Raw genomic sequence first — 22,365 nt, forward strand, 5'->3', positions numbered from 1 at the left:
CTGTCACCAAGTGCTTGCTCTTTGAGGGATCTGTTGGGTCTGTTTAACAACTCCACAGAGTTCAGTCTACACCTGCTCTACGTGCTAAGTGCAGCTGAGCAGTGACCATTGCTTGTTACCTTCAGCCAACCTCCCCTTCAGACACTCTACACAACCTTTTCACAACTTTTCATGCTGTTGAGGTCGTTGTATCAGTGGAAAAAATCTGTTACTTCATATTGCCGTATTTTTCGGATTATAAACCGGTACTTATTTCCCACGCTTTGAACCCCGCGGCTTATCTATAGAGTTCTCTTCGCTAACAGCCACCAGGGGGCGCAGGAGGTGCAAAAACGAGACAGATGCAAGCGATGAAGAAGACGGTAGTTTTCGGCGCACTAGAAGGAAAACACAGAACAACAGGCATAAACATAAAATATTTTTCACACCCCCATCATGGACAGCACACGAAGAAAAGCATATGATGCGGCTTTTAAATTGAAAGCAATCGATCTGTCTATACAGGAGGGAAATCGAGCTGCTCCACGTAAGCTTTGCGTTAATGAATCAACAGACGATGGAGACAGGCTGCCGATTAGACACCGTTTTGAAAGTTCTGAAAAATTATGAAACATTTACAAAACCTCTCTGTGTAAATATCTTATTTCACAACACATATCTGCGGCTTATAGTCCAATGTGGCTAATATATGTAAAAATATTTTTTTCTTTTAAAATTTGCGCCTTATATTCCGGTGCGCTCTATAGTCCAGAAATTACGGTACTAATGTTGACCAGTTTTAGGAAAAAAAAAAAAAACAAAACAAAACATCATCACATCAACTCTTTGTTCGCAATTTATTGCTTATAGAAACTCTCTCTAAACAATTTTTGGTAAAAATAAAATCTATCAATAATAATTATAAATAAAATCATCACAATGACTTTTACATGACATTATATTGCACAATTATAAGCCTTAACAAGAATCACAAAACACAAGTGTTGTTGCTCAGGTTGTGTGTAGTAGGAATGTTCAGAGGTCCATGGGCAATCACACAAACTGGTTGTATTTCGATGGAAACAGATTCTGAACTTCAGCTGTTATAATTAAGGTCTGTATATTATCAGCCCTAAAAGCTGATGACAAAGCAATTAAGTTGTTTACCTTCCCAAATTGTTACTATGCCTCCCAATTTATAGACCGTCACAATTTTCACAGGAACAAAGGGTTAAATCTGTTGTGGTACAGATTAGCTATTTCAGTGCTGTTGAAATAAGAAAAAAAAGCTAGTGGAAGTGAGTCACATTTTGTTTAAAATGGGATTTGTTCTTGTGTGATTATTCTGGTACTCTGTGTCTTAATTGGAAGAAGTCAGACTCCATGTGGTTTTTCCTGGTTCAGACATATTTAGATCTGCACCACAACAGAGTCTGGCATCTGCCCCCCTTCAGATTGGTGTCAGCCCAGCTCTTTTATCATTTCACAGCAGAGTTCTGCCTCCAGATTCAAGTTAGTCTCAGGGCAGACTAACACTGCTGCTTTCTGTCTGAGGTTTAACCAGAAGGCCCTCTGTCTGTGGGGCTTGGCAGTGTACGGTTGGTGAGCTACAGAAAGGCCTAACAGCTGAACCTGCAGAGCTTAACTTTCTTTGAAACAGAGCGTGTTGAGTATGTGTTTGTTCAGACGTTCTCCACCTCTGTACTAAGTTCAGGACACAGTTCCTTAAGTATCATTTCCATTAACACCTGAAAGAGACAACAAAGGGGAAAAAAAATAAAGTTTCAGTCGTAGTTACATTTCATGTCATGAATTCTATGAAATTTTTATATACCACATGTTGTTCTTACATAGAGAAGGTGTTTGTTGGCATTAGCCTCCTGAAGGGCATTGAAGATCTTGATGATTCCATAGCGGGCGTTCTGCTGGCCAACCAAATTTGCCAGAGCATCTGAATGAAAAGTTAATGTAAAGTAAAGAAGTCAGATCACATTTAATAGGTTTTTATAGTGATTAGATCATACAACACCCCTGTTGGCCAGGAATACACTACATGGGTGGCATTTGTGTGATGGCTACAGAACACTGTGTTTTCATTTCATCACCCTGTTATCAGGTTATTGGACTTTAATGTATAGCCAGAGCCATGAGGAAGGCACAGGCCATCCTTGCCAACTGCAATCACCCTCTCTTGGCAGGATACAATCTTCTGCCATCTAGCCACAGGCATGCTCTGCCAAGGTGCAGGCCAAATAGACTGAAGAACTCATTTGTCCTTGCCACAATTGAACTCTTCCACAGTATCACATGAGATGTCCTTTATCACTGTGTGTATTTGTGTGAATGTTTGATTTATCTGTTAACCTTGCTGACTGTACCAAAAATTGCCCCTGTGGGATATTAAAGTTTAGCCTACAACTGAATGCACTGCCTCGAGTTATGTGTCATCTCCCGCCAAATACAAACAACAAAAATAGTTACATTGACATCATAGCAGTTGCTTTTTCTGTGTAGGGAAAATCTGAAAATGCTTATTATCCATACCACTTAACTTTATGGCATCCTTATCAGGGGGAGGCAACAATTCATAGTTATATTTATACGTAAGAGCAATTAAGACTCAGCTATGAATGTAAAACTCTCTATGGACTGTTGAAGCAAACTGTGGTTCCCAAAGGTAACCCCTGCAGGAACAGGATGAATGTACCACCATGCCACTCCAGATATGGTGCAGACAGTAAAAATCGAAAATTTTGCACCCACTGTACCAGGTTCAATTGGCATGTGAGCATTGGTAAAAGCACTCCATATATAAAATGTGTCATTGTTATACTTATTATTATATCTACATATAAAACAACAACAATTATTATTATTATTATTATTATTATTACTACTACTATTGTTGGCGTTGAAGTTTAGTTACAGGTTTTCATACCCGGAATATTGTCAAGAAGTTTCTGTTGAGCTCGTTCCTTTGTTTCACTGCGTTCAGAGTCAGTTCGGATTTTGACATGTGGTGCTAACTTCCCGTTGGGCCAGAAGGTATCCCTGAACACACTGATGTAACACACCAACATCTGCTCACAGAAGATCCAGTTTACCGTGTCCCGGATCTGTCTGAAATAAAACATTGAGGATGTCAGTGTGTAGCGACATTATCCCAGAACACTTAGTAAACAAACAGAGGCACAGGGATAGTTACAATATGTTGGTTGCCTTCAAATGAGTTCAAACTAATTTTAGCTGTACATTTTCCTTGTTTTTGGGATAGTTGATTAAAATGCAACTTGATAAGACTTACTTGTTGATAGTTCGACCAAATGTCACCTGGACTAGCGCAATTAGAGTCTTCCTCACCCACTTAAACACTGAACAGGATGAGAGACAGACAGATTCATTCAGTCAGCATATAGGATATGCTTGAAAAAGAGAGGAAAAAAAAAAGATAGAACCTAATTAACCTATTTAAAAACAGTGAGAGTATCACCTCACAGTTAATAGGACTGTGATGTTTTCATGTTATGGCTGTTTCTTTGTAAATACTCATGGAAAATATAATTGATTAGATGACCACATCATGCAACTAACTTCCTCTGAGTTCAAAGATCTCTCCAATTAGCATGAAGCAGGGTTCGGCCAGTGCATCCTTTCTCCCATCTGCCTCATCTCCATAGTCTGACAAATCACTGTCTTCATCAGCGTCCTCCTATGGACAGCAAGTATAGGATAGAATAGAATGCCCTTTGTCATTATACAGTTGTACGAGATCGGAGAGCTTCTCCATTTTCAGTGCAGAATAAACATAAGTATAAATATATACATAATAAACATAAGTAAATGTAACAGAATGAAAATAAGTAGTATTAAATAGAAAATAAAATACAGTATACACTATAGTATATACCACAAGCTGAATAAAATATACACAAAAGGCTGCAAAAGCGCTAATACTTTCCAGGTTTTTTCAGTAGTCATGCAAGAATGCATACCTCAGTATGGGAGAAGAAGTCTCCAGGGAGCCTCTCCAGGAAGGAGGCCAGGGAGAAGGAAGATTTCTTCTGGATTGACATCACCTATGAACATTGAAAAAAACATCATCTCACAACATAAGTTGTTACATATCAAATCAATACAAATCATATCTTAATGCATCATCACGTACTGCATTGAAAAAGTTCAATAGATAATGTTGGCTAATTCGTTCAGTTAAAACTGACTGAAATGTACCAAGTTCATCAATGCCATCTGCTCTAATAAATATGAGCTAAATCAAGGCCAAGTAATTACAACATGATAATAAGCTGCGTAGGGGAAGGAGAAAGGAAGAACTGTTTGTATAAATGTATATTTGGCATAGTGACCAGTATACTGTATTATTTAAAACACGAATATGAGAAATTGCGTACCTTGAGATGCTCTGGGGATGGACTGAGGAAGGCATAGAGAGCCTCAGACTGGCACAATCGCTCATCTGTCAGCAGACGCTACAAAGACACACACATACCCAAATTCATCATCCCCAGTGTGCAGCTGTTCTTATGAACCAGAGGGAGGCAGTATGAAATAGAGTCGGGTGGTGTTCTTCAACCATGTAACACAATGGTGCAGTTGCCAAAGAGAGTGTGGAGAGATTGTGGAGTAGTGAGACTAATTAAGAAGGACCTAAATTTGTAGCTCTGACACTTGAACATGTTGAATACTTGAAAGATGAAAATTAGCAGCCAAACAGAGAAGTATTTTAATATTCGTCTACAAATAAGGGACTGAAATATAAATTATCAAGTGTTTATTTAGTAGGATCCTGTAAGATTTGTACATTTACCTGGAGAAAGGCATTGAGTTGTGTCTTGCTCTTGTCCAGGAACTTTTGGTCAATTGATTTGAAGGGAAGTTTACTTAGTGACGGTAATTGGAGTTTCTTCAATGATGGAAAACACTGAGAAAGACATACAGACAGTTTACAATAATGAGAGTTATGCTCCATTATCGCAAAGTGTTAGCATAATCATAATCATTATTATTTTGTACAAACAGATACACAAAAGAGTCCAATAAACACTCCACATCTCACTGAGCGCCATGTTATGGTGACACTAAAACCAGCCAATTACAAGCTGACAGAAGCGTGAGTGTCAGCTTTGTTTACTGTGTCGCTTGTAATAAACCCATCGTCAAATTACCAGAGACTAATACAGTCTTTTTACTGCAGAGATGTATTTGGAGTTTTTTTCCCCCCATAGCTAAAGTGGCACACAGATTGCTGTCATGTGGATAAGGGGTGAGGCCTTAAAACAACAATGTAACCATTATATACATCTCAGCAAGTGTTAATATACTATGATCAACAAGTACAATGATTATTGATGTATTTGTACTGATGGAGGGCTGTGTTACCTCAGTAAGTTTGCGGTGCAGTATCTGGAATTCAGTTAGTTTCCTCTGCACACTCCAGCGACTGTTGGCTGTCTCCTCTCCTTCTATCAGGCTAACACACACACTGTAACAGGCTACAGTCTCTCCACCTTCCTCTGTAGCCTGAATCCCACAAATACACAATGTTAACACATAGGTATTATGATTGCACATTGAATAACAAGTAAATAATAAGTTAGGTGGCACTGAATTTACATTTATTTGTTTCATTCCTGCTCTTCAGGCAGCAACACATAGACATCAGTCATGTCTTGGCACTTTCACATGAGTGCTGATCTAAAGACTACTGTAGACACTTATGCTAAGGCCTCAAAAAGTCTATAGTTAGCAAGTCATATGACACTGGGTAAAATTATTACATCAGCAGCAACCAGCTAGTGTGTGGGACACTAATTTTTCTATCTCAGATGCATTACTATGCCTGATTTGCTTGCACAAGCAGATTATACTGTAAATTCCTGCTTCTCAAGTCTTGGAATACATTCTGTGGTCTGTCTGATAGTCTATGAGTCTCCCAAAAGGATGGTCATGAAAGCCCTCCTGTTCCTAATTTCTTACAGCTGACTCATTCTTTCAGCATTAGCATAATGAGCCATTCACTTCATGTGATGATTTAAGTTGTAAGTACCTCAGCAGTAGTAATGGCAGCCCTCCAGTGCCCTAGATTTTCACACCACCAGTCTGTTCTGGTGATATGTTGCTGGAGTTCACTGTGTTCTCTCTCCATGGCTCCAATTTCTTCCTTTAGTTTGGTGACTATCTACAAAGTCACATAACAGTCAGCTTTTTACCAGCATGCAGACCCTTGTTAAATGAAGATGATGTAATTACATTTTTATTCCAACAGTATTCTATATATCACAACAACCGAGTTAACGTCAAGACTTGAGGACCTTGTGCTTGAACAGTTAGCAAAAATTGACATGGTGTTGTTTGATGCAGTGAATTCTACCTTTTTGTCTGGTTTTGGTGCATTCTGGATTGAGCCCAGGGCCTGCCGCTTGTACTCAAGTTTGTCATAGAGTTGGCGGAGTTTAGTAGCAGCATAGCTGGCCTGCTCATTGATTCCTTTACTTCCTTCATCACACACTTCCTCTCCAACACCTAGATCCTGGCACTAAACACAACAGGATATAAATATATTTGAAGACAATGGAATTTGCATACATACACAGAATTACAGAAAGAATTGAAGAAATAGGACAAATCTGATGAATATTCAGAATTGCAGGCACATCCAGTGTTTGTGTAGATTTATTACCCCTTCATCTTTTCCATCACTGTTACACTGTGATTGGCTGCACTGCTCGTCTCGTTTGATCAGCCTGTCGTAGAAGTCAGAAACCAGGAAGGAGGGGTAATAACGTTCTCTCATTGTCTCCGCAACCTAAAGAATGTATGAAAATCAGAGAAATGCATTTCTTCTTTCCTTCCTTTGTTGAACATTTTGATGCCATGACATATATGGGTATTACCTTCAGCAAAAAAAGCCTCACATCCCACATCCCGTTTTAGAACCACAGACAAACAAACAAACAAACAAGGGATGCTGTGTCCCCAATGATATCAGCAGAGTGGGCTGCTTTGCCTTCACCATTTAGCAGTGCCTGACTCTGTCTCCAGAAACTGTTTTAGCACCTGTGTGTTAGCTTCATTTTTCAGGCCCAGAGGGAAGCACTTGTTTTGCAGCTCACCTATTTTCCCATGAGTTCAAATGAGGCAAACATGTTTTACTTGTAACAGTGACAGTTAGTCAGAAAAGAAGCAGTTACCTGTTCCTGTAGCCTTACAAAGACTTGTGTTCCTCTGTTTCCCACCAAGCTCTGCTGAATCTCCTTGAGAAGAAACTTTTCCACTGGAATGTCTCTGCTCTCCATAAAAAACTTTTGATAGATCTCCCCAACAATTTGGGGAACCTCATTCTGTCAAAAAAATTGTACAAATTGCTCACATTCTTTCACTGCATCATGTGCTGCACTAAACCGCTGATGTGCAAAAATAGCCACCTTTAGTGACGTTTCAATGACAAATGCTGGTGTTCAAGAAGAACAAATATTTTAGATTATTGTTTGAAAACAACAACTTGATTTCTATTGCTATTCCTCTAAAACTGTATAGTAGCATTAGTATACTAGTTAACCCCCAGAGACATGTGCAAAGGGTCACCTTGTTGGCAGTTTTCAGTGTTTCCACCAGTTCCCAGAAGCTAATCAGAGCTCTTTTATCAACTCTCTCCATGTAAATTCTGAAATGCTCTCTGTAACCTGGATTACACAAGATGTCATCGAACTGGAGTATCTGGATGTTGAAAGAGAGAGAGAGAGAGAAAAAAAAAACTAACTAGAAAGTTAAGATCACATACTTTTATCCAAACCAAAGTTCTGTTCATGCTTTCCTCCTTGAATAAAAATACGCAATTCACTGCAAATGATTGGGTTCTCTAAAACTGTCAACATTAGACAGATCATATTAATTATTTTTCAGATGTTGAGAAAAGTCAGGTTTTATCCAGCTAAAAACTTCAATCATGTATCATAGTCCACACAGTAACTCTTACCTTCTGGCTTTGAGGTTCATCGCTGTCATCACCCCCTCCTTCTTCGTTGTTTTCATAGTTTGGCCCGCCAAGTAAGCGGATGCGTTTCTCACACTGTTTCTTAGCAACTGTCAGCTGATTAATATATCGCTTCATATCTCTGGCCCTCAGCAGGTCTGCCTTCATGGCTGCTGACTCTTTACCTTTGCGCTCTAAGAGAGAACAAAACAGAGGTTAATGGGCAGTATGAGCCAGCTTTGGCCACACAACAATACACAGAAATACAATTACCTGCCAATGGAGTCACAGAAACATTGAGATAAAGCTGGAAGACTTTAAAGAAGACTAAACTCGTGTTGTACTTTCAAGATGATCAGACCAAATGTTGTAGATTTTTACATATTAATATACACACACCCATTTGGCCCAGTGACCAAATTCACATTATAACCATCAGCATTATGACCATAATATTTAAATAATGTTTCCACATTCATCCATCCATCCATCGCTTTTCCATTTCCAGGTCGTTGGGGGTGCTGGAGTCAATCCCAGCTAACTCTACCCAAGGGCGGAGTACACCCTGGACAGGTCATTAGTCCATCACAGGGCCAACAAAGACAAACAGAGACAAACAACCACTCGCACTCACATGTAGACCTACTTTTACCAACCAACTAGATCTACTTTTTTTTTTTTTTAAATAAGGGTGAACTAAGTGCTGATAGGCTGCATACCAAGTGACAGATAAAGGCAAGATTTACCTTAGACAGGGTTTCTAAGCAATCATAATTCGGTAAATGCAGTGTTTCTGTACCTTTCTGCTTCTTGAGCTGAGGCAGGCTGCTGATAGTTGTGGCATGAATAATCTCTACCACTATCTGATACCTACAATACAGACACAGAAGAAGTTATTCAGGTAGGGACATCAACAATCTCATCACAAAGAGGCTTCAAAAAATATATAATAAACAGAGTGTGGTATAACATGATGGTAAAATATTGTATTCACAGTAGTAGCAAATTAAAATCAGTGTCTACAAAATTGGTGACATACATCAGCAACTGAGCCAATATAGTAGTTTCATGTCTAACCCACATTTAGATTTTGCTGCAGAGACACTGTCTATTCCCATGGTAACAAGATGAGAACAGAATATTGTCTGGTTAACACGTTGGATTCATTTAAGGATTTGTATGTTGAGTATGTACAGGCCAGGATCAGTTGAAGAAGCTCAGTGCAGCTATGTACAATGTGTGGGATTTGTCTGCTGTTAGAGTCATGCCTGAGTTGTTTGAGGAAATTGACATCAGTTGAAGTTGATATTAGTTTGATGAAGTCTTCGTAGGAGGCAGCGTAGGTGTAAGCTTTCTTTTGCTGCTCAGCCTGCTGCTCCCTCTGTTCCAGCTGAGACAACAACATCCTGTTTATGGAGTCTGGATCACTGAGGACTTCTACCAATGGCTTCAACACTAGTGCAAAAAGACACAGATATAAAAAGTATTACAGTTATACAGTTACTGTAAAAAAAATGTACCGTAAAAATCTACTAAATGCTGTTGATCAAATCACTGGAAACTGACTTGAATGCAGTTAGATTCCAAATAGAAATCAAACAGAAATACAGTATACACAAATATCAAGTGTAACATCAGAGGACCTGAGTTACACCAAAAACCAGTAATCAGATGTTTACCAGTATTTTACCGGCAGGTGCAGGCACTCTGTCTACATCACTACCTTTCAAGAATAAACTGAAACAATTCAAGTGTAACAAAATATATATGTTATCCACTGAACAAAAGTCACTGTTGGAGATTGATTTATCTCTGATAATCCCTGGGTTGTTATTTTCAGCAAGACACAAAGTGGGAAAAAAATCTAAGTTACTATAGTCAATCAATATCCGAATATAATGACCTTTAATTATGTATAATCTAGAAGCTCTGTTACTTCATTGATTAATATTCAAAGCAGAAAAGGCACAGATGTAATTAATGCAAATCATAATGGCAGCATTAATTGCCAGGACACAAGTTTGAAGCATGTTATCTCACTAACATAGCTTACCTGCACCTGACAGTGAAACTATGTGATCATTAGTGTTATTTAGTTGTTCTCTTCCTACTCTAACAAATTCAATATGTTAATATGTCATCTGTGAACCACACTGACACAAAAAAAGTCTACAGGAGGATAAGGCAGACATAGATTTATATATTTATAAACTGAGGCACAGATACAAAGACAGATAGACACATTAACAACTATTCTTTAAAGTACACTAACTGTACTCCTGTCTAGATTTTTTTATTTTGTCATAAATCACAACATTTGCTATGATGTTTCTTGTTCTAAAAGATATAACAACGAACATTATGGTGGTGTCAAATTTTATATCCATTGTCAGTAATTAAATGGTAACAACAGAATTTTCTCAGCCTAAACTAACACATTTCCAGAAACCTGGGATTCCCAATAACCAGGCTTTATAACTACAGCAATTTAATTGAATGCAGCCACTATTCATGTTTTAATTACACCAGTAGTTTTTCAGCAGTCATGCAGTCAAAATGCCTGCCATGAAACAAACAAACAAAAAAAAAAGTTCAGTTAATTTCTCCAGTATTTCACTAATGGCAATTCTATGTGGTATAAAGCAGTCTTTAAGCATCTATTACAGAAGCAAGGACTGAGGAAAAAAGAGGGCATGCCATATCATCATGTGTGCACAGTTCTGAATACTTAATATCGAATTATTGGCACACAGCTAATATAAAGCTGGGAGTCTGGGAGAACACAATTCTCATCAAGCTTTTTATGTTCTGTTGACTTAATGTTCAACAGCTAATTGATACACAACCACAGTCCAGTGTCATTAACAGTTCTGGTGTGTACTAATAAAGTACCTTTAGTAGTGATGACTTCTGTGAGGCAGCAGCGTAGTGTGTTTGACTTGGCATCCTTTTGTGGTAGGAGACATAGCAGCAGTATTCTGGCTACACAGCGGAGGAAGGCCAGTTCTGATTCTGGACTCACCAAGCAGGGATGGAGAGGAAATGGGCGAGCACACTCCTCTGGTCTGAAACCACACACATGTGCACACATACAAAAGAGAGACACAGATTAAAAGTAAGACATAGACAGAATGAGTTCAAGAAATTTAAAACGGTTATTCTGGTTATTCAGAGCAAGATGTCCGATCAAATTGGGGGGGTGCAGCGTACCACACATACCTAACAGCTCATTATTAATAGGTTGGCCTACCTGCACCTCACTGTTTGTCCTCCAACGTCAAACTTATAAAACTCAACTGAACAAAACAAAGTGCTGACATATTGTTCTTAATTATTGAGGATGAGGGCGACATAGACATTGCTGCAGTGAGATCAAATCAAATGTTTCACCTGACTTGCCAAGATAATGAAACCAGATGATCTGTGAATCATCACTCTGTCTGCTGCTACCACACACACACACACACACACACACACACACACGAAGGGAGTGAGTTTAAAGGACTCTAATGTTATTTACACTGATTTTACTAGGATAATTTCACCTCATCTGCGTACATAAAATTATCTTGCTGCTAATGGACACTTAGCTGCATCTGTGCAAAGGAAACTGCACTCAGAAGAAAGTAAAATTGTATGCGCTCCAGTATTAAACCACTAATGGGATATTATTTTCATGGATTTCTTTTCCTTCCTTCTCCTGCTTACATGGACAATGTATAATATAATAACTGACAATGCTAATGTAATAACTATGTACAATTGTGTGTGTGTATACCTTGCAGATGCAACCTTGAGGTCTGTGAAGTGTGTGTGTAAGATTCGGATGCTGTCATTGCACACTACGTTGACTAGGTCTATGTCAGCAAGCCTCGATCTTAACTGCCCAATCATCTGCCACCAGTCCTCTGACAGCATGGAGTACAAATGGCCCTCATCACGACTCAGAGGGATATACCAGGACAGGATGTAGTCTCTGTAGGCATAGTCAAACACTGGGGAGAGAGACAGTGACAGTTGGAATTTACATTTTGCCAAAAGATGGACAACCACAACATATCAATGTAGAAAGTGTCCCAACCTCGTTTTTTCAATCATCCATCTCAATTGCATCTGAAGGACTGATGTGCTACTATCTTAATCAAACCATTTATCAATACAGGAGCTCCACCCACTCTTGTTCAACTTCATCTTAAAGCTAGTAAACACAGACCATCATGCATTCATTCATTCATATTCTACTGCTTATCATCACAAGGGGTGCTTGAGCAAATCCCTCCTCACATTGGGCGAGGGCAGGTATTATGTGCAAGTACAACTCATAGTGACTGTAAGTTGGGCTCTGAGCAATTACAAGACACAGATAACCAACAACTCAAAACTGTGGCTGAATCCATACTGTGCAGATACACAGATCAACACAGCCAGTTACAGAAGCAATTAAGTTTCATAAATCTGAATAGTTATTTACATCAAAAATTCAAATCCCATGACCAAAAAGGAAATGTGCATATAACATGTAAGATCCAAACAATAATATTTTAACATCTTTTTCAATTGTTAAAAAAAAAATAATAATAATATCGCACACACCACTCATTAAAAGCAACAAAATTTGTGTCTTTAATGCAAATACTTGAGAGCATTCATCTGTTATGAAGTGCATTTTGAGATTTAAAGTTCTCTTAAGAAGAGGTGCTGCTTTAATGTGAATGCTCATTGCTCCCAGGCCCCCTGAACTTCCCACATTGGTTTCATTTCCCTAAAACCCAGGTGCGCACTGGCTGACAATGTTTGAAAAGTGGAGGAGCTTCATTTATCCAGTCTCTATACCCTGAGGAACTGGAGTTTAAGCCAATAGGGGTTGGCAGTGGATTTTACTGACACTCAGCCAGATATGCAGACAACCAATCATTACCAAATTCAGATACACAAACAATTTAGAGTCACCTGTCCATGTGAGCTGAACAGTGGGAGGAAATGTGGCCTTTGGATAAGACCCATAGAAATGCAGGCACAACTTATGTATAACAGATGCAAAATCTACACAAGAAGGCCACAAATGAAGGGTGGATACATACATTAGACTATCTTGCTGTGAGGTGAGCTAAGTTTCTATTTACACAGCATTTAATACACACTGTGGATTAGTGGGCTCAGACTTGAAGGTTGGGATCATTGTGATGATTACTTAGTTTAAGAAATTAAGAGAAAATATATTATTTGGCATGAAATTGTCTGTCATCTTTGTTTTTCTTTAACAAAATACAGCAAATGTTCATTATTTAAACTCTTACAGAATCTTTATGTTGAAAGTCTGAGAAGGTACTAGGTGACTATTTGAAACACAATGTATGGTAACAGGCATAACATAACTTCATATAAAAGGGTCTCAATGAAAAGGTGGTGGAATCAAACATCATCAAGCCAAAGTGCCAATAGTGAAATTGCATATGAAAAATTTGTAGCTCACCATCCTAATTATTTTTTTTAGATTGTTGTGTGGGAGTGTAAACCAATTGAAAGAAGCTTCAATTAGGAGCCACAGTAGAATAGGTTTAAAAAAGAGAGAGAAATGCATTTTAAAAATAGATGATAAGATAAGAATGATAGGGCCTATAAGAGGCCAACACTGAAAGGCTGAAAATGATTCACAAACTGCCACAATTGAGTAGGGCTTGATAATGACTGTGCAAACTCATATCACGCTGCAATAACAGACCTTTTTAGAACACACAAAGGAGAATATGTAAATACACACCCTCTGTGTAAACCCTGAAGCCATCTGCTGCTTGGCAACAGTTCCACTGACTGTGTTTGTATGTGTCTGTAATAACCATCACATTCAACTGTCGCAATCCACTATTGGTGGTGGTTGTGAGAGTGGCCAGTGAAATGTCATGGTGACAAGCGGAGTCAGCAGTTTTCTCAAAAACAGAAGTTCAACAGTTTTTCCAGTAATGTCAGAAACATTAATACAATAAACAGCTAAGATGCTCATCATCAGAAAAAATGGATATAGATTTTTTAAGGATGTGAGGACACCATTTTAAAGTTTCAAAAACAACATAAAAAAATATTATTCTCTTCACTGGGTTCTCAAATACATTGAAAATTTAGACACTTAAATGCCAGCACCTTCATATCATAATTGCCAAATACAAAGTTACAAAACTCTGATTTACAAATGTATTAATTTCATGAAGGCAAGTATTGCGTTGTGTTTAAATGAAATTGAGAGGGTATGATCTTACATAGCATTATGCAAATGACAATAAGACTATAAGCTACAACTGTATGCAGCTGCAGCAAGCATCTATGTGGTAAAAAGTAAATAAGTTATTGAATAAAGTTATTATTTTTACAGTAGTCATGTCTGTCTGGAAATCCTGCAGCTGCCAGCATTGATACATAATACATTTTACAATTATTACTTTATTTATAAAGAAAGCCGTTAATGTTGTTTTTTATGAAGAAATGTTGTGTTTTTGATATTCACATTAAACGGCAGAAACAACAAAGAACAGATTACATAAAAAAAATCAATTCATCATTACAAACACTTGTGCACATTGGAGTTAGAGTATGAATTGTCTTATGTATGTCCTTTTTGTATTTTAGTACGAGCAGTAAATGCAAACCTTAAAAATTGTCACATTTTAATCCAGTGTGATCTCATCTATCTAAATGTCATGTGGTTAAATTATTTAAGTGATGTAAAAATGCAGAATTGTGATGCACTTTGTACTTGCACCAAAGAGAAAAGATTCAATTCCAATTGTCAACTACATTAGAGGAAAACGTTGTTTTTGATTGTTTAGTGTTTTAATATTCCTGTCGGTGGCCATGGATAAAATTTTTGATTCCACATGTATTTATATTAATGTCGATATGATGTAGCTTTAAGAAACACCAAGTTGATATCAATTACCTTCCTTCAAAGCCTTGTCCACATTGTGTGATACCACCACCCTTCTGCTCTGGTTTGATTCGTGCACTGGCACCAAAAAACGAGCCTGAAAACATAGGAACATCAGATCACTTCATTCAAATAACAAAATGGGACAACAGCATAAAATAATTTTAAAAAGCAAATGAAATGATTAGGAAGCTGTGTGTCTAATGAGTCTTAAATCTTGATTAACAAGGCAGCCCAAATTTCTAAGAGCTCATACAACATGTCCATACACATTCTTGTGACCATATTCCGCCACTGTCACCATCAATAAGTCATTGCGCACACAACAACAGACACTGGAAAGTGGCTGCTCAGCTCTGGCTACCTGTTGAGATAAACCACCGGACAGCTGCTAGGGCACAATCACTTTAATTGAAGAATTAATCTCTGTAAACGTGGTCACCCATGTTTAAGTGTGAGCACGTGTGTCTAAATAAAGCAGCATGATGTTGCCTCATCTATTATAAAACAACACAGAAAGGATCTGGGGGCAGTGAGAGAAGATGAGAGAGGAGCAGAAGATCAGAAGAGGAGGGAGATAATTGAGGATGAAAAGGACAAAGAATCTGACAGGAGGAGAGAAGGGTAGTGAGAGGTGGAAAAAAAATATCATGATTAAACTTGATTGTCTGCATTCAAAACTTTTGGATCTGGGTCAATTTTAATGTAACGTACTCCAGTCTGAGAGCAGTTATACTAGTATAACTGCTAATATTTAATCATTTAATGCTGATGTAATATCATGGGGAGCGCGTGAGTCACCAAAGTTGGTCTGTGCCTGAGTAATGGGTTTGAACTAAGAGATACCAGCTGTCTTACCATGAGCTTGTCGAAGAACTCCAGCCATGCAGCTGACTGTCTTGTGTTTCTGTCAAAGCAGCTGACTTTGAGAGGACTCTTTCTGACTAGCAGAACAAAGCTTCCAGCCAGGAAGCAAAGCAGGGCGAACGAAACATAGATGAACAGCTTCAAGAAGAACGAAGTGAGGGTAAGGCCTCCCCAGGCCAGCTGAAACAGGAGTGCTGCCGCCACGCTCAGACAGAAAGCCTGGACGAACCGTAAAGAGGAGTCGACAGAGGAGGTGGAGGTGGCAGTCATGGGTCTCTCTTCTCCTCCGGTGCTGCTACTCCCTCCAGCCAGTGGTGTGGTGGTAGATGAGATGGTGGGCATGCTGCGGCCCCACCATCCATATATGTGTCACTGCTGGTTGGGCTGAAAAGTTCCTCCGCCAGTCTATATGGCAAGTGGCAGCGGCAGGTATACTGTGTACACTCGTGTATACCCTCGACTACAACACTGTCTCCAGGAAGAGGCATCCCCGCTTTGACATCTCCTCTCCCGCCGGCACAGTTATGTTTTCCGGGCTCCTAGCATCGGCCCACCCGGCGGACACAGGCACGGAGCCCGGTCGGCTTAGTCATCCATAGCACGGCACACCTGACAAGGTGACAGAGCACCGGGGCAGGAGTCGCTCGAGCAGAGCAGGAAGAAACCCGGGGCGATGGACTGGATGCAGAAACAAACGCCGTCACCTTGGAGACAAATAGGTAGAGTGGCTTAGTGACTGTTGCTAACCAACTGGGCTGAGCAGGAGGCTATAAAGAAAGCCAACTTACTGTCAAGATGCCCGCTTTAAAGCGAAAGGAAGATAAATGTAAATGTCGAACTTTAAGTCGGAGTTAACTCACTGCAATAACGACAAGCTAGCTAACTAGCTTCCTTGTTAAGTACCCAAATCAACATGAGCTAATGTTAGCTTACATACCTATCGTTTAAAAAAGCAGTACGATAATAATACTACATTGTCGCTTTCCCTCTGTATAACAAACTCTTTCTAAATATTTGCGATGGAGGTTCATACGAATGTAGTGCCAAAATTGTATCCGCAATCCCCGACAGAGAAAAACAAGCAACTGTTATTTTCCTCGAGCTCCAGCTGACTGCCAATCTCTCCGAACGCCACCGAGAGTCAGCCAATCACAGCCGGCGTTACCCTAGGTGGGGGCGCTTGTTTTTAATAACTGGACCAGCCTTGACAACGCGGGGGTGGTTGTTTGAACGTTGCCGTGCGCGTACTGGCAGAAACGCCGCCCAACAGGACAGCCACGATTAATAATCAAGCGTCCAGGCAGATAAAGGCTGGTTGCCCCGGTCCTCTGAGGATTGATTCGTCTTTAAGACGGTGGCTCCAATGACTGTCTAACATTATAAAGACAAACGTTTAATGGTTTATGATACAGTTTATATGTGGAATTATGTTTCTGCTTTAATGACAGATCGTAGAAATATTAATCTCAGGAATTTTGACCTGGACATTTGGATATTAATATTTTTTTTTATCCTAATGTCTGTTGTGGACAATGATATTGATAATAATGTTAAATCAAGAAAATGTATGTTAGAGGAGAAAACCTGTTGTACGTGAGGGATTAATTGTAATTACTAGAACAACTGAGACAAAAAAATAAAAAACACTGTTAATCCCGAAAAGCCAGATAATGTCAAAGGAAATAAATTGCAACTGCCCATCATAAAATATTAAATAAAATAGATCATCAAACAAATAAATGGTAGTAACCTACTTTAATCAATGAATAAAGCAATATGGGTTTTTCTGTCATTTGGGCCACTATCAGGTGTGGATTTGCTGCAACATGCATTTCAATATGCTTTCTACACAAAAACTGAGATATAGCACAGTAATGTAATACTTCAAACAGTGAGAAAATTAACAATAAGACAAAGAGTGAAATGCAGTACACACTATAGATTTAATGAAATTATTGATACATACAGGGTTTGGTTGGTTTCTTTCAAGCAACTTAAGGGCACTTAAGAAATTATTTGCAATTGAGTCTGTCCTTCATTTATCAAGAATTTAATATAATTTCTTTATATCCATTATTCATGACACATATACAATTAATGTTCATTTCTATGATTGCCTAAATAATACACTGACGTGCTGCTTTTATTCCAGCTTTATTGCAATGTACCCATTTCTAATGACACCCTAATGTCCCCTTTAGTTTGCTGTTTTTGTCTGTCTCTGACACGTACACACCAACAGATTACCCTTTTCTCCAGTAAAACAGATGACTCTGTGTATGTGCTACTTCCCACTGCAACACTCTTGAAATACTTTCACAAGTCCTAACAGTCCAGACTACCTTGTATACATATGTTGCTACCTAAGATACCTAAAGTTTTACTACATTGTTTAAGTGTCCAGTTTCATTTCCCAGTTTGGTTTGGGTAATTGAATCATTGGTTCATCTTTGCTATGTTTGCTCCATCTAGTTACTGCTTCTCTTCTCCAGTTACATTTGTTATTGAATGTATGGTCCATATGTAATTTAAAAATAGAATAAGCTGCTATTCAAATTTTGCTTTTTGTGATTTTAATCTTTTCCAAGAGTATCTGCTCCAAGACAAATGCCCAGTCTAGGAGCCATGTTTAACAGCACTGGGGTCATCAATAGAATCAATTTTGAAGTCGGCAGGTCGTAACTTCATGATGCTGGTCTTCAGGGAGTACCACCACCCTTTCCAAGTGTACCAAACCACACCATCATCTGTCATTGCATTGTAATGACCATTTGGGTAGTACATGCCATTAAGATTGGCTGTGTGGCACCTTGAGAGAGAGAGAGGGATCGAGAGATCAAAGGAAATATTTATTTTATAGTAATGGCAGTTGCCTGCATCTTGTTGTGTATGTTTGCATCGTACTTGTTGAACCACCATCCTCCTTTGTCTTCCTGAGCACAGTTTCCTTTGTAGTTATCATTGTCCTGGTCGTAGGTGCTGAATTTCATGCCCTGATGGCTGGCCCATTCTGACACATGGAGCTGATCATTTCCAGACAGAGAATCTCCAGCTGTTCCCGAATACGCTCCAAAGGAAAGTCTGTAGAGATCCTGCAGAGAGATATATTGATTTAGATAGATGATTTGGTCACCCATCCAAAATCCTGACCCTTTTCATAGATACAAGACAGATATAGATATGTAACCACATTACTTTACATTACATTCTTTTTTGAGCTTTATAAGGGTTGGTAAAAATTTTTTTTAATCTTCAATCAGTCAGCTCATCCTACATGTGCTTCTGCTAGGCTAAGGTATTTGTTTATGTTAAGCTAATTGGCAACTGATATAAATATTTTTATTAATTTAAGCCTGTACAAAACCAGTGAGTAGGAAATTCTAAACATGTAAGTACAAGGTGATTAGCTCCACCACGTAGTCAGTATATTTATATATTTGTTTAATTTCTGAATTTTTCATCCCATTTATATTTTCAGTCAGCATCAACACCTTTTCATTGGCCACTTTGAAGTTTTTGTACTCAGCATAGCGCTGGTGACCATCAAAGTCCTCCAGGTTAATCCTCAGTGTGTAATTACCTGGAAAAGAAAAAAAATAAAATAAAATAAATAAAATTCCTCTGACAGATTAAAATATATCAACAGACCAAATTGATACTTGTTTGGTGGTTGGTGGAAGAAGCTGGAAACAACATTCCACATTAAGTTACAGTTGCTTTTTTATATATCCAACAGAGAGTTCCCAGCTCCACTTTTCCTTTTTCTCCATCCCACGAGAATAGCTTTCTGTTTAGTTGCTAATGGCTCCATTAGGTTCAGGAGCAAGCTCCAAACATAACTCACATGCAAACATGTCTGGCTTTGTGCATAAGTGCTCCCTTTCAAATGAGACATAATTGATGAATATTGTTTGTATGTTAGAGTGACCTTGTGCTGTGATGTCATGCAGATTGTCATTTCCAAGCCAAAACTCTCCTAATTCTGCATTCATGTCCCCAAATCCATCCTTATATTCTGTCCATGACCTGATAGATAGATAAATAGATCGACTTTACACATGATTCAAAAATTTTACACTAATAGTGATCAGATATGAGACACACCTGTTAAATGTCACTGCTCCATTGAGTCGTCTCTGTATCACGGTCCAACCTCCTCCTTCACTCATGTCACAGTAGACTCTGGTGGTTTTGATTTTATAGAAACCACTAGATTTGAAGCCAGAAGTGAAGAGCTGGGAGCAGTCTGACACGTACACACATAGAGACACACACACTCTGTATTTGGGATGTTATCTGGTTCCGGGTTGTTTCTGCAATAGCAAATCTGGAATACTCTGTACTCGAGGCAGACTGACCTATGTACTCGTTGTCCAGGGTCTGGTCCGCTGTTGCTTGGTTCTTGTTAGCAGGTTGGTTCAGATGTTTTAATCTGTGTAGGAGGAGTTCTTGTTTCTGAATCTGGTCCTTCAGAAGCCTCTCCTTTTCCAGCAGGCGAGCCAACTCCTCACGGCAAATATCAGATTCCTTTACAGAAACACGTGTGCGTGTGTGTACACATGCACATACCCATTATCAACAGATAGTTTGTAGTCCTATATTAGTGAGGAGCTTGAATCATATTCAAAATCTTATTCTAAGATAGAATATGCACAGAATGAAATGCATGGATCCGATAATGATAAAGGCTGGCTACTTCTTTCTAACCCTAACCCAGGGTAAGACAAGCTAGCCAGCACTTTAAATTCAGTTGCCAATTTAAAAACATATTTAGGCATTCGCTGGTGTGAAAACTTAAATGTATGAATGGATCTTTCAACCTTAGCTCCATACCTAAATGTATTTATATAACTCATACAATCTACCTAAATTGTATTTAAGTTAAACACATGTAGAGATTTTATCATTGACAATGACAACCACACATCAAGACAGAAAGATATTAAATATGAAAAAAAGAGCCAAGGCCTGTGAAAAAGTCATGGATATTTTGTTTAGTTTTGCGATTTCCGAATGGAGAGCTGAAAGATTCTTTGCAGAATACTCACACAGAGAGACAGAGACCAAGTTGTGATGAGTATCACTCCTGTGAGCAGCTGCAGTGAACGCTCCATCCTCTTCTTGTTCAGACAGCACTAAACTAAAAGGTGAAAAGAGACTTCCTTCTCTAAGAGTTTAGTTTTATTTTGGATTTTTGCCCAACAGCGTGTTCGGTTTTCCCCTCAGCTGGGGCAAAACAAAGCTGTGGCCAAAGAGAACCAGAAGCCGATGAAATACCTAATTCTCTACAGTCATAAAATATAGAAAATATGCAGGGAGGGTCAAGAACACATGCAGAAGTCAAAATTGGCTGCACTCTTTGTAAAACAATTGGTTTTATGTAATAGAGCAGAATAGTTTACTTCATGTTACGCTAACTGAAGTGAAAATGACCATAACCAGGTACCTCAAATTTATGCATTAGATCAGAAGAGACAATAGATAAAGTGCTGCTTCCCCACATCTCTCTTCTTTTGCCTATTATGAATCATTTGTCATGTCCTCTATCTGCCAGCTCTTTGATTTCGCTGTCCCTGCATGCTCACTCATCCAACCACTGAGGGTGTCATTGAGAGAATTGAGCAGTCTGTTCTTTGATGAGCTTCACTGTGTCATTCCAGATAAGTGCTGTGAGCACCGTAATGCCACTGAAGGTCAGCTCTAAACAGTGCAGGAAGAGGAAGAGCAAGGAGATGTATCACCTCAAAGGAACTCAAGTGTGTAAGAGAGGTGTTACTGAGTGGTTTTTCTTTCTAGCAAAGGAAGAAAGGTTTTAATGGTAAAGTAGACATGATTGTAGAGGATAGCATGAAAACAAAAACTAATGTTCCACAAAACATTTAACTGCTCCTTTAACAAGATATAAAAAACTTTATTGACTTCGATGGGAAATCTGCATGTGTTGCTTCAGTTATGCCAGGACAACATATTAGTCTATCTTTGAAGACAACACCAAGAAATGACGCTTAATTAAAGGGGCCTAAATGTAAGTTTTCTATGCTGTCGATTGTGGTTTGACCTGATGGTCTCCTAGCTGAAGGCTGATGGCTCACAAGAGAGGAGTCCATATTATTGTTGTTCTTCGCCACTGGAGACTTCAGGTCAGAACTGATGGCCCAAGATATGACGATTACTAAGCATCTTCTTGTGAGCTGGTCAGACTTTGTCTCATGAGGCCATTGCACTGATCAATGATCCTAAAAACACAAGCATATATTTTTAAAATGTTTTTTTTTTTTTCACCCACTGTTTCACTGACCTGTAACCAACAGCCACATCTGTTCATGTTTTATTAATTTCATTTAATCAGCACCAACCCAAAGTTCTTCACATCTCCACATAGAAAACCTTACATTAATTTCAGAAAAGTAACAAATACACTGTGAGAAAGTTTTTAGTGTTTCAGATGCAGAGGCCAAAATACTTTCAGGTATTTTGCAAGATGATGTATGACCCTTCTCAGCCCAGCACATTTACTGTCTGGATTCCATGTTTTTGCTTGGCAGCACGATGCCAGAGCATTTCTCAGAAATTGGTCAAAGATTACAAAAAGAGCTCTCTATTTACACCC

General features: G+C 38.8%; 2 protein-coding genes across 2 annotated transcripts; both read right to left on the reverse strand.

Annotated features, from left to right (window-relative positions):
• Positions 1–822: 822 nt before the first annotated feature.
• On the reverse strand, positions 823–16,859 carry snx25 (sorting nexin 25). The gene is made up of 22 exons (XM_029513234.1): positions 16,544–16,859; positions 15,747–16,459; positions 14,901–14,985; positions 11,748–11,964; positions 10,862–11,034; positions 9,238–9,424; positions 8,769–8,839; positions 7,973–8,163; positions 7,582–7,713; positions 7,188–7,337; positions 6,677–6,802; positions 6,368–6,532; positions 6,044–6,175; positions 5,377–5,517; positions 4,805–4,918; positions 4,389–4,466; positions 3,972–4,055; positions 3,571–3,688; positions 3,284–3,350; positions 2,918–3,099; positions 1,830–1,930; positions 823–1,727 (listed from the first exon to the last, which is right to left on the reverse strand). Exons 2-22 carry the CDS (start codon positions 16,095–16,097, stop codon positions 1,662–1,664), a joined length of 2,931 nt encoding a protein of 976 aa, XP_029369094.1. The 5' UTR covers positions 16,098–16,459; positions 16,544–16,859; the 3' UTR covers positions 823–1,661.
• An 871-nt stretch (positions 16,860–17,730) lies between these two features.
• On the reverse strand, positions 17,731–20,937 carry LOC115050031 (fibrinogen-like protein 1). The gene is made up of 7 exons (XM_029512727.1): positions 20,804–20,937; positions 20,114–20,282; positions 19,860–20,001; positions 19,684–19,781; positions 19,247–19,335; positions 18,660–18,847; positions 17,731–18,564 (listed from the first exon to the last, which is right to left on the reverse strand). The coding sequence occupies exons 1-7, from the start codon at positions 20,867–20,869 to the stop codon at positions 18,372–18,374; spliced, it is 945 nt and encodes a 314-aa protein (XP_029368587.1). The 5' UTR covers positions 20,870–20,937; the 3' UTR covers positions 17,731–18,371.
• Between the last annotated feature and the right edge of the window lie 1,428 nt (positions 20,938–22,365).

Source organism: Echeneis naucrates, chromosome 10 (assembly GCF_900963305.1).
Source record: "Echeneis naucrates chromosome 10, fEcheNa1.1, whole genome shotgun sequence".
In the NCBI taxonomy this organism is placed as follows: Eukaryota; Metazoa; Chordata; class Actinopteri; order Carangiformes; family Echeneidae; genus Echeneis; species Echeneis naucrates.

Excerpts from the sequence above, each read along its gene's own strand:
- snx25 (XM_029513234.1), bottom strand. The coding sequence starts at position 16,097 with ATGCCCACCATCTCATCTACCACCACACCACTGGCTGGAGGGAGTAGC. Across the intron at positions 6,803-7,187 it reads TTGTAAGGCTACAGGAACAG|GTTGCGGAGACAATGAGAGA; the intron begins GTAACTGCTTCT and ends TACATTCTTTAG. Across the intron at positions 3,689-3,971 it reads ACTTCTTCTCCCATACTGAG|GAGGACGCTGATGAAGACAG; the intron begins GTATGCATTCTT and ends TGCTGTCCATAG.
- LOC115050031 (XM_029512727.1), bottom strand. The coding sequence starts at position 20,869 with ATGGAGCGTTCACTGCAGCTGCTCACAGGAGTGATACTCATCACAACT. Across the intron at positions 20,002-20,113 it reads CCTGGACAACGAGTACATAG|ACTGCTCCCAGCTCTTCACT; the intron begins GTCAGTCTGCCT and ends TGTACGTGTCAG. Across the intron at positions 19,782-19,859 it reads GGAGCAGTGACATTTAACAG|GTCATGGACAGAATATAAGG; the intron begins GTGTGTCTCATA and ends TCTATCTATCAG.